We start from the raw sequence: 13,218 nt of genomic DNA on the forward strand, positions 1-13,218 counted from the left end.
ACAGTATGGCATTAAACTGATCTATTTCCATATAGATGCCACTAGGTCAAATTACAAAGTCAGATCTGTGGAGAAGAGGCCCCGCTCACAGTAAGAACACATGTTACTCAAGGTATTTTTGATCTCTAAAAACACCTGTAATGTAATAAATGCAAGATAGATGGGTTTAATGCCAGACTGTGGAACATTCCAGGCAAAGTATCTCCACAGGGATAAAATAAAATAAAACGGTGGTTACATAGAACACATTTTTTATGTCAATTGAAGTAGAATCACTTTTTTTTTTTTTTTTTAAGAATCACTTTTTTATTTAACTTTTTTTATTTTTATTTAATTTTAAATTATTATATTTTTGTATATTTTTACATAATTATTTTTTTATTTAAATTTTTTTTATTAATTTAATTTATTTTTAGAATCACTTTTTTATTTAACTTTTTATTTTTGTTTCATTTTTTAATTAATATATTTTTTTTAATATTTTGTAATAATTTATTTTTTTATTTTTTTCATTTTTTTTTTTTTTGGAATCACTTTTTTATGGCACTTTTCAGTTCAATTTTATTATCTCTTTTCCCAATTGTGATGTCATGAAGTAGTAGTTTTTTTTTTTTTGTTTTTTTTTAGCTTTTACTTTTAGTTCAGTAGAGTTTGGAATTTCCAGGTCTGAAATCATCCACATGATTCTAGCGAAGGTGTACGGAGTTTAAAATCACACTGGAGCACTTCCTGTATTACCACATGACATCACAAGGTGGACCAGAGTGTTTTCTGTTTGAGAGAAGAACTCAAGTCTAAATCTGATGAGTTTGTGTGTTAAACATGTGTGAATGAAACAAAACACAAGTCCATTATCAGAAAATAGTGTAATATGGACCCTTTAAAAAGACCCGAGCTGATTACTGATGATTAGAAATGACTGATTCTTGATTAAAATGTGACTAGTTGCCTTAATCTTGGTCATAATTGCACCTTTATTTACTGTTTAAACATGTCTGCATCTCACTGTGCTGTTTCTCTCTCCAAATAAAGAAAAGTAACACAGACTAGAGAGTGTTTCCATCTCTGGTTTAATCTGTGTGTGACATAAGAGCCTTACACAATGCTCGTGCAGTACCTTTGAGCGCCACACGGGGGCAGCACTTTCTCAGACTGTCACTTTTGGGAAATCACTTCTCCACATCAGAAACAAAGATGTAACAGGGTCAGATAAGTTCACTGTGTGTTTGCAGATCTCCGTCTATCGTCATAATCACGGTTTAAGTCAAATCCCGGGGTATACAGCAAGTTTGGCTGTTTTAATAAAGTAAGTGATTCCCAGCAGCTTGTCTTTAAAGGCTCTGTACCAGATCTTTACCGTAAAAAAAACAACAAAAAAAAAAAAAAAAACAAAACAGAGGTAGTTCATTATAAAGGTGCAGTATGTGTGTGAGTGGGACTAAAAATGATTATTTAAAAATCGAAAAAATAAATAAATAATAATAAAATGGAAACACCTTTAAAATTATGCTTCGAGTTTGTAATAAATAGATAAAAAAAGCTGAAAGGAAATGATGATGGTGAAAAAAATAATATTAGTTTAAGTATAGGGACTAAAAATGTTTATTTAAAAATGATAGCTGAAAAAAATAAAAAATTTAATTTAATTAAAAAAAAAAAAAAAAGGTGCACTGTGTAACATTTTGTTTGTGGATCAGTCACCTGCTTGTTTCTATGGAGATGTCATTGCTCTGCCTGGAATGTCCCACAGTGTGACATTAAACAGCTCTACTTTACATTTATTCAATTACAGCTGGTTTTATTATAGCAAATATTTAAAAAAATACCTAGAAAAATAGCATTCTGACTGCGAGCGGCGTCGCCTCTCCACAGATCTGACCTGTAACTTGGTCTGGTTTGGTCTCCATGAAGTGCTGGTTTAGTTCTGGGTCACTCCTGGTTTGGTTCTAGACTGGTTTGATCCTAGTGCAGTCATGGTTTGGTACGGGGTTTGTCCTTTAGTCCTGGGTTAGTCCTGGTTTAGTCCTGGTTTAGTCCTGGTTTAGTCCTGGTTCAGTCCTGGTTTAGTCCTGGTTTAGTCCTGGTTTAGATCTGTTTTGGTCCTGGTTCAGTCCTTTTCATCATGGATATGTCATTGCTCTGTCTGGAATGTTCCACAGTATGACATTAAACAGCTCTACTTTACATTTATTCAGTTACAGCTGGTTTTACAGCTCAAAAACACCTCAAAAAACAGGCATTCTGACAGTGAGCGGGGTCGCCTCTCCACAGATCTGACCTGTAACTTGGTCTGGTTTAATCTCCGTGAAGATAGAAATGTTTAATACCATACTGCGAAACATTCCAGATACTAATACCATCTCCAGCTTTTCACAACTTTCAGAAACCAGAGCGGAGATTTATCATCGAGTCAACAAAAACTAGCATGCTAAAATGCACTTCCTGATGATCAGATTATAAAACGTTTCACAGTTAGATGCAGAGAGTTGACAGTGGACTTATTTTGACCTCGGCAGCTGCTCATTCAATAGAGCTGTACTGGAACAAGACACACATTTAGCGAAAATAAATAAATAAATAAATAAATAAATCGGGCACATGACCTTAATCGGCTACAAGCAGTAATTGGTTGTCAGATAATCTTCAGGGAAATTTTAACATGCATTTTCATTAATTAAAAGAAAAGAAATGTGATAAATTTATAAGAGCGTTTCATTACTTTCACAGAACAGATGCAGACAGCTCACAGTGGACTTATTGTAATTCTGTCGCTTAAATTTGTAAAGCGTAATATGGATGACATCTCCAGCTGAATCTTAATTTAGGTAACACATTCGTTCTTCGTTAGTTCTTTATTAAGTCTGGCTTCAGCTTCTTTAAAGGTCTTGCATTTCACCGAGTTGCCTCCTGTGAGCTTTAAGTCGTGTTATAATTCTGTTATCTCCTCCAGCTGTCTTTTGTTTCATGAGTTTGTTGATTAACCCTTTAGTTTATTCCTTTTTATCAGTCTGTCTTCATGTCCAAATGCCGTGTTCCACCTTGTGATGTCATGTAGTGGTAGTTTTAAAGTGAACAGCTCCTTTTACATTTAGTTGAGTAGATTGGCAACTCCAGGGCTGAAATGATCGACATGATTTCAGTGAAGGTGTGTTGAGTTTAAAAACACAGTGGAGGACTTCCTGTATTACCACATGACATCACAAGGTGGAACAGAGTGTTTTGTGTTTCAGAAAAGCACTGCCTAAATCTGCAGGGTTTGTGTGTTAAACATGTGTGAATGAAACAAAACACAACTCTGTTTGTGACGAGGAAACCAGTGGGATGCGTCTATTGTCAAAGTCGATCTTTTCAAGTCTTTTGAACCATATCACTTTTGTTTCTGGTTCTGATATTGTCATATTTTAACTATGGGATTCGGACATCGTTAATTGTGTGGTTGTTGGATGTCTTAACAGTGGAAAACGGCTCGAGAAATGGGCTTTGGAAAGTTTGCGAACTCCATAATTGCAAAAGGGAATCAGATGTGTGTGACTGCAAACCTCTGTTCAAACTGTTTCTCTTCCCAACGGAACTGAAAAATAGTGAAAGGTGAAGGCGATGGGCAGGATTGATCCACAGGAAGAACGAAAAAGGAAACCTTTGACTGCCTAAATCATCCCGAGTTTGCAGTAAACATTTTGAATGTGGAGCAACAACAAAGCAGGATCCTGTTTGTTAATCGAGAGGTGCAGAAGACAAACAGACTGAGCTGCACTTTCTTGTTCTTGTGGTTTTACAGCAACATCACGTCTTGGTCTCTTTGCAGTGGAAGGTGTTTCTTGGCAAACAGTTGGTGCCTTTTACTTTGGCATTGACTTTTTAAAATTTGTTACCAATGTTAAGCGCTCCACGTACCAAATGTTGGCTGCAAACTCGGGATGATTTAGGCAGTCAAAGGTTTCTTTTTTGGTCCTTCTTGTGGATCAAATCCTGCCCATCGCCTTCACCTTTCACTATTTTTCTGTTCTGTTGGGAAGGGAAACAGTTTGAATGGAGGTTTGCAGTCACACAGATCTGATTCCCTTTTGCATTTATGGAGTTTGCAAACTTTTTGAAGCCCATTTCTTGAGCCGTTTTCAGCTGTTAGGATCCAACAACCACACAATTACGATGTCCGAATCCCAAAACTAAAATGTGACAATATCAGAACCAGAAACAAAAGTGATATGGTGGTTTGATGCTCACTTTTTTGGCAAATCCTTCCCAGTATGAATTGTGCAATGACCGGAAGTCCGAGATTCGTGATGCATGTATAGTGTAACATGAGCCTTTAAAAATGTGTGCCACAGACTCACAGAGCACGTGCAGGGCCTGCTCGCTGCGCTTGTCTCCGGGGGCGAGGGACGGGTGCACCACTGCACACGTCACTAAAGCGTTGTCATCACTCCTCGACACCGTCAGGGTGACCTCACTGCGCACGCTGTAGGTGGGCTCCCCAGAGGTCGACTCCACCACGTCCGGACGAGCTGAGGAGAGAGAGACAGAGAGAAGGTCAGGAGGGAGGGCATCTGGGATAAAGTCAAGAGACTGACCCAATAAAGACAAGAGTGACACACATGCCAAGAGACCAGAGACAGACCTAAACACACAAATGACCGATAGAGAAATATTTTCTTACACTTACTATGAGAACAAAGATCAACATTTCATTTGATAATTCACCGTTATTGTCCCCAAAACCAAACACATGTGACATCTTTAAAGTCCTTTCATTCAAATTGTCTAACACAGCAAAAAGTGGAGTGTTAAAACTGACTCACAGAATCAACTTTAACATTTTCTCAGAGTATATATGAGTCCAATCTGTTCTAGAGTTAATTTAACATTTTTAGAGATGTTAATTAAGTAACACTGGACCAAAGTTCCTGTTTAACCCTGAAATCCAGAGTTATATTAACATTTTGCGAAGTAAACAGATAACACTTTGTAGAGTTATTCTGATTTAGCTAAACAACACACAGAGGTGTTTTATTTTATTTTTTACTTTATTTTTAGTTCATTTAAGATTAAATTATGTACAAAACTGGTTCAAACTGGTCTTGTCTCACGAGAGTTCGAAGTGGTGAATGGGAGGAGCCAAATTAACACTAAGAGAAGTTGAATTAACACTAGAGGAAGTTGAATTAACACTAGAGGAAGTTGAATTAACACTAGAGGAAGTTGAATTAACACTAGAGGAAGTTGAATTAACTCTAGAGGAAGTTGAATTAACTCTAGAGGAAGTTGAATTAACACTAGAGGAAGTTGAATTAACACTAGAGGAAGTTGAATTAACTCTAGAGGAAGGAAGTTGAATTAACACTAGAGGAAGTTGAATTAACACTAGAGGAAGTTGAATTAACACTAGAGGAAGTTGAGAATTAACACTAGAGGAAGTTGAATTAACACTAGAGGAAGTTGAATTAACACTAGAGGAAGTTGAATTAACTCTAGAGGAAGTTGAATTAACACTAGAGGAAGTTGAATTAACACTAAGAGTTGAAGTTGAATTAACACGAGAGGAAGTTGAATTAACACGAGAGGAAGTTGAATTAACTCTTGAGGTAGTTGAATTAACCTCAACCACATCAACTCTGACAAATAACCCCAACTCAAACCCCCATTTAACTTTCAAATAGTTAAAATAACACTTTGGGTGTTAAAAACAACTCTGAAATGTTTTACCCAAAAATTTTGACCCTCCAGTTTTTGCTGTGAATGCAGTGGTTCCCAAACTGGGGGTCGCGAGGCTCTGAGCTGTGGGAGTGGAGAGATAACGGGAGATATAGATAAAACGTTTGTCTATTTCTAAAGTTTACACACATATTTACAGCTGCTTTTGTACTTTGGTTTCCGTGTTAATTTAATCAACTGAAATATTTCGTCATTGTTTTTGTCATCATGATTTTTTTATCTGTTTTCTCGACTAAAACGAAATAAAAAGACAGAGCTGAGTTCACATCGCAGCAGCTAAATCGGGCCAAACGCCTCTGGTCACATTTGAGGGCAGATGCTTGAAAAGAAACGTATCAGCCTACACGTGCGCCCCCTCATGGACTTAACGTGTAAATGCAACGCAGCAGAAGAATACAGATAAAAGGAATACTAAAAACTAAACAGAACTGAAGGAATGAAAGGAACGATTAGAGAAGATCCAAATTCCACTTTTTGATCCAGATAATAAAGAAAACTCACTGTTCAGCGACACACATTCCCCATCGATAGACAGGTAGAAGAAGCCAAGAGGAAATAAAGACTAAATTATGCAAATGATCCCACAGTTTTAGAAACCCACGAGGTGCAAATTAAAATAAAACTTGTGTCACTGAATCAGCAAACAGCCAATCCACAGACACCTCCAGGAGACATGTCTCTGTCAAAGTCTGCGAGGAGAAGAGAGACGCTTTATTTTTACACTCACACTCAAAGAGAACGACTTTAAAATAGAGCGGCCATGTGTATGTCTGCAAACCTCTGATGAACTCGGACTAAACCAGGACTGAACCAGGACTGAACCAGGACTGAACCAGGATTAAACCAGGACTGAACCAGGACTGAACCAGGACTAAACCAGGACTGAACCAGGACTGAACCAGGACTGAACCAGAACTAAATGAAGACTAAACCAGGACTGAACCAGGATTAAACTAGGACTGAACCAGGACTGAACCAGGATTAAACCAGGACTAAACCAGGACTGAACCAGGATTAAACTAGGACTGAACCAGGACTGAACCAGGATTAAACCAGGACTAAACCAGGACTGAACCAGGATTAAACTAGGACTGAACCAGGACTGAACCAGGATTAAACCAGGACTAAACCATAACTAAATGAAGACTAAACCAGGACTAAACCAGGACTGAACCAGGACTGAACCAGGATTAAACCAGGACTAAACCAGGACTGAACCAGGATTAAACCAGGACTGAACCAGGACTAAATGAAGACTAAACCAGGACTAAACCAGGACTGAACCAGGACTAAATGAAGACTAAACCAGGACTGAACCAGGACTAAACCAGAACTGAACCAGGACTAATTTAAGACTAAACTAGGCACTGACTGAATCAGGACTAAACCAAGACTGGACCAGGACTAAATGAAGACTAAACCAGGACTGAACTGGGACTGAACCAGGACTACATGAAGACTAAACCGAGACTAAACCAGGACTGAACGAGGACTGAACCAGGACTAAACCAGGACTAAGCCAGGACTAAATAAAGACTAAACCAGGACTAAACCGCGACTAAACCAGGACTAAATGAAGACTGAACCAGGACTAAATGAAGACTAAACCAAGATGGAACCAGGTCCCAACCAGATCTAAACCAGGACTAAACCAAGACTAAACCAGGACTAAATGAAGACTAAACAAGGACTGAACCAGGACTAAACCAGGACTGAACCAGGACTGAACCAGGACCAAATGAAGACTAAACCAGGACTAAACCAGAACTGAACCAGGACTAATTTAAGACTAAACTAGGCACTGACTGAACCAGGAATAAACCAAGACTGGACCAAGACTAAATGAAGACTAAACCGGGACTAAACCAGGACTGAACCAGGACTGAACCAGGACTAAACCAGGACTAAGCCAGGACTAAATAAAGACTAAACCAGGACTAAACCGCGACTAAGCCAGGACTAAATGAAGACTGAACCAGGACTAAATGAAGACTAAACCAAGATGGAACCAGGTCCCAACCAGATCTAAACCAGGACTAAACCAAAACTGAACCAGGACTAAATGAAGACTAAACCAGGACTGAACCAAGACTAAATAAAGACTAAACAAGGACTGAACCAGGACCAAATGAAGACTAAACCAGGACTAAACCAGGACTAAACCAGAACTGAACCAGGACTAATTTAAGACTAAACTAGGCACTGACTGAACCAGGAATAAACCAAGACTGGACCAAGACTAAATGAAGACTAAACCGGGACTAAACCCGGACTGAACGAGGACTGAACCAGGACTAAACCAGGACTAAGCCAGGACTAAATAAAGACTAAACCAGGACTAAACCGCGACTAAGCCAGGACTAAATGAAGACTGAACCAGGACTAAATGAAGACTAAACCAAGATGGAACCAGGTCCCAACCAGATCTGAACCAGGACTAAACCAAGACTGAACCAGGACTAAATGAAGACTAAACCAGGACTGAACCAAGACTAAATAAAGACTAAACAAGGACTGAACCAGGACTGAACCAGGACCAAATGAAGACTAAACCAGGACTAAACCAGGCCTAAACCAGAACTGAACGAGGACTAATTTAAGACTAAACTAGGCACTGACTGAACCAGGAATAAACCAAGACTGGACCAGGACTAAATGAAGACTAAACCGGGACTAAACCCGGACTGAACGAGGACTGAACCAGGACTAAACCAGGACTAAGCCAGGACTAAATAAAGACTAAACCAGGACTAAATGAAGACTAAACCAAGATGGAACCAGGTCCCAACCAGATCTAAACCAGGACTAAACCAAGACTGAACCAGGACTAAATGAAGACTCAACCAGGACTAAACCAAAACAAAACCAGAACCGAACCAGAACTACATGAAAACAAAATTAGGTGTAAATAAACCGGGCCTAAACCAAGTCCCGCTCCATTGGCGTAATTGCAGTCTGCGGTGTACAAACCTAATGGAACAGCTCCTTCAATAACATACAGAAAGAGAAAATAACACGGTGGACATTTGTCATTAGGGCGACGCTCAGCACGCCTCCACTCTCACGCTCAAGTACATACCTCCACACTTCTATAGCTGCTGCGCCATAAACTTCATTTCTCCTCGTACGTCTCCAGTCTAAGGGGAAATCTCTGGCATACGCTCCTACAAATGACCACAAACTACCTCGGTTCCGTCGCCGCGTTCCTACGGTAATGAAGAACTGTCTGGAAAAACTGGACACGGCCCCCATTTGGTCCCATTAAAGGAAAACTGTCCCTTCTGTGCGCTCACTGTGCCTGACACCCGCGGGTGCAGAGTCCAGTGTCCGCGTGCCGATGTTTGCCATTATAAAGAGCCGAGATGAGACCAGGGACTAGACGAAGACTAAACCAGGACTAAATGAAGAATAAATGAAGAATAAATCAAGACTAAGCCAGGACTAAACCAGGACTAAACTTGGACTAAAGTTGGACTAAACTGGGCCAAAACCAGGACTAAACAAGGACAACACCAGGACAAAACCAGAACTAAATCAAGACTAGACCTGAATGACCTAGACCTAAATGAAGACTAAACCTGTACTAAACCTGGACTAAACCTGGACTAAACCTGGACTAAACCAAAACAAAGCCAAGACTAAACCAGGACTAGATGAAAGCTGAGCCAGGACTAAATCAGGACTAAAACAGGAATAAATCAAGACTAAACCAGGACTAAACCAGGACTAAACCTGGACTAAACCAAAACAAAGCCAAGACTAAATCAGGACTAGATGAAAGCTGAGCCAGGACTAAATCAGGACTAAAACAGGAATAAATCAAGACTAAACCAGGACTAAACCAGGACTAAACCGGGACTAAACTGGGACTAAACCAGAACTAAAGTAGAACTAAACTCTGACTAAACCAAAACAAAGCCAGGATTAAACCAGAACTAAATCAAGACTAAGCCAGGACTAAACCAGGACTCAACCAGGACTAAACCAAAACAAAGCCAAAACTAAACCAGGACTAGATGAAAGCTGAGCCAGGACTAAACCAGAACTAAAACAGGACTAAATCAAGACTAAGCCAGGACTAAACTTGGACTAAACCAGGACTAAACCAGGACTAAACCAAAACTAAATCAAGAATAAACCAAGACTAAATGAAGACTAAACCATGACTAAACCAGAACTAAAGCCAAGACTAAACCAGAATTAAATCAAGGACTAACCTGAGACTAAATCAAGACTAAACCGGGACAAAACCAGGAAAAAACACCAGGATGAAACCAGAACTAAATCAAGACTAAACCAGGAATAGATGAAGACTAAACCAGGATTAAAATGTGACTAAACCGGGACTAAACCAGGACTAAATGAAGACTAAGCCAGGACTAACCCAGGACTAACCCGGGACTAAATCAAGACTAAACTGGGATCAAACCAGGATCAAACCAGACCAACAAAATCAATACTAAACCAGAAATAAATGAAGTCCACATCAAGACTAAACCAGGACTAAACCAGGACTAACCTGGGACTAAATCAAAACTAAACCAGGATTAAACTGGGACTAAACCAGGACTAAACCAGGACTAAACCAGAGCTAAACCAGGATTTGGCCCCATTAAAGGAAAACTATCACTTTTATGTGCATACCTGACACCCATGGGTGCTCCCTCTCACATCTACATCCCAATATTTGCCATTATAACAGCAATTCCTCGCGTTTTGAAACTTTAATAACGCATTATTTCTGCTATAGTTGGCGGAAACGTGGTCACGCTGAGTCATTCGTTCTTATATTCTATCACCGGCTCCAATTTGGTCTTCTTAATAACATCTACCTTCCATAGAATAAGCAATCTTGTGTGTTATTAGTGCAGCGCGTGTGGTGTGTGTGTGTGTGTGTGTGTGTGTGTGTGTGGTGTGCATCAAAAATACTACACCGACGCTGATCTATGCGACACCATCACACACTTCATCACCGCACAACACGGAGTCAATGAGAGACAATAAAGAGTCCATGATGGTCTCACCCCAGTGATCCAGACACAATCCAGACACAATCCAGACTCTGATACTTCAATTAAGAACAGACACGTATGACAAGATGAAACAGGACTGAACCGGGACTGAACCAGGACGAAACCAGGTCTAAACCAGGTCTAAACCAGGACTGAACCAGGACTAAACCAGGTCTAAACCAGGACTGAATCAGGACTGAACCAGGACTGAACCAGGACTGAACCAGGACTAAACCAGGACTGAACCAGGACTAAACCAGGTCTGAACCAGGACTGAACCAGGACTGAACCAGGTCTAAACCAGGACTGAACCAGGACTAAACCAGGACTGACTAGGACTGAACCAGGACTGAACCAGGACTGAACCAGGACTGAACAGGACTAAACCAGGACTAAACCAGGACTGAACCAGGACTAAACCAGGACTGAACCAGGACTGAACCAGGACTGAACCAGTTCTAAACCAGGACTGAACCAGGACTAAACCAGGACTGAATCAGGACTGAACCAGGACTGAACCAGGACTAAACCAGGTCTAAACCAGGACTGAACCAGGACTAAACCAGGACTAAACCAGGTCTGAACCAGGACTGAACCAGGACTGAACCAGGTCTAAACCAGGACTGAACCAGGACTAAACCAGGACTGAACCAGGACTAAACCAGGACTAAACCAGGACTAAACCAGGACTAAACCAGTTCTAAACCAGGACTGAACCAGGACTAAACCAGGACTGAATCAGGACTGAACCAGGACTAAACCAGGACTAAACCATGGACTAAACCAGGAATAAATCAGGGCAAAACGAGGATTAAACCAGGACTAAAACAGGACTAAACCAGGACTAAATCAGGACTAAAACAGGACTAAACCAGGACTAAATCAGGACTAAAACCAGGACTAAATCAGGACAAAACCAGGACTAAACCAGGACTAAACCATGACTAAACCAGGACTAAACCATGACTAAACCAGGAATAAATCAGGGCAAAATTAGGACAAAACCAGGACTAAAACAGGACTAAACCAGGATGAAACCAGGACTAAATCAGGACAAAACCAGGTTCAAATCAGGACAAATCCAGGACTAAAACAGGACAAAACCAGGACTAAATCAGGACAAAACGTGGACTAAACCAGGACTAAACCATGACTAAACCAGGACGAAACCAGGAATAAATCAGGATGAAACCAGGACTGAAGCAGGACTAAAGCAGAACTAAAGAGGGACAAAACCAGAACGAAACCAGGACGAAAGCAGAACGACATCAGGACTAAAGCAGAACTAAACCAGGACGAAACCAGAACGACACCAGGACTAAAGCAGAACGACATCAGGACTAAAGCAGAACTAAACCAGGACGAAACCAGGACAAAATCAGGACTAAATCAGGACAAAAACAGGACTAAATCAAGACTAAACCGGGATTAAAACAGTTCCAAACCCAGTCTCCATAAGGACCACACTGGGATCTAACCTGACCTGAACCGTGACTAAATCAGGAAGGTAAAATCGTAATAGAATAAGCCATCTTGTGCATTATTAGCATGGACGCTGATCTTTGCGACGCCATCACACACTTCATCACCGCACAAAATGGAGTCAATAAGAGACAATAAAGAGGTCCACTATGGCCTCAGCCGCTCCATAGGCGGAATCCAGGCTGTGGCACTTCAATTAAGGAGAGACAGTTATGACAAGATGACCGCAGGGGGATCCGCGCCGTGCGTAGGGCATCTTTAAGTATTTATGAAGACGGTGCAGTTGAATATTGAGACGTGGACTCAGCGCCGGCTTCGGTTTAAACAGCAATTCATTATGAGCCGTGCAAAACAATGATGAGATTCTCAGACGAGGTGAGGGGAACAGGTTAAAGGTGCAATAAGTAGCTTTTTCTGGTGCGGGGTATGTGTCCTGCTCGTCCCCATGGAGATGTTAAAGGTTCTACGGTCTATTACGCAAAACTGACATGTTATAATGTTCTGTTATTAGGTTCTTTTTACAGACGGAGAGTAAAAAAGCTCCCTCGTCCCGGTTTATAGTCCTGTAGTTTTTACTCTCACACACCTGGGATACTGTCCTAGAAGACGGCACCAAAACATGAATAAATCAGCTGATCGGACACGTCACGGGAACATCACGTGACCACTCTGAGGAAGAAGGGGTCAGAATTATCATCAGAAGGGCCCTCTAGTCAGAAGGTCCTCTAGTCAGAAGGCCCTCTAGTCAGAAGGTCCTCTAGTCAGAAGGTCCTCTAGTCAGAAGGCCCTCTAGTCAGAAGGCCCTCTAGTCAGAAGGCCCTCTAGTCAGAAGGCCCTCTAGTCAGAAGACCCTCTAGTCAGAAGGCCCTCTAGTCAGAAGACCCTCTAGTCAGAAGACCCTCTAGTCAGAAGGCCCTCTAGTCAGAAGGTCCTCTAGTCAGAAGGCCCTCCCCTAGTCAGAAGGCCTCTAGTCAGAAGGCCCTTTAGTCAGAAGGCCTCTAGTCAGAAGACC

At 40.9% G+C, this 13,218-nt stretch overlaps 1 protein-coding gene across 1 annotated transcript in view; it reads right to left on the reverse strand.

Moving 5' to 3' along the window:
• Window positions 1–13,218, reverse strand: part of cadm3 (cell adhesion molecule 3) — a 299,737-nt gene that overhangs the window by 66,305 nt on the left and 220,214 nt on the right. The window contains exon 6 of the mRNA XM_020941238.2: window positions 4,335–4,505. Coding sequence (XP_020796897.2) covers window positions 4,335–4,505 — 171 coding nt within the window. The remainder of the gene's footprint in view (window positions 1–4,334; window positions 4,506–13,218) is intronic.

The sequence above is a fragment of the Boleophthalmus pectinirostris genome, unplaced genomic scaffold (assembly GCF_026225935.1).
Source record: "Boleophthalmus pectinirostris isolate CB_2022bp ecotype Guang Dong unplaced genomic scaffold, ASM2622593v1 HiC_scaffold_16, whole genome shotgun sequence".
NCBI classification, from domain to species: domain Eukaryota; kingdom Metazoa; phylum Chordata; class Actinopteri; order Gobiiformes; family Gobiidae; genus Boleophthalmus; species Boleophthalmus pectinirostris.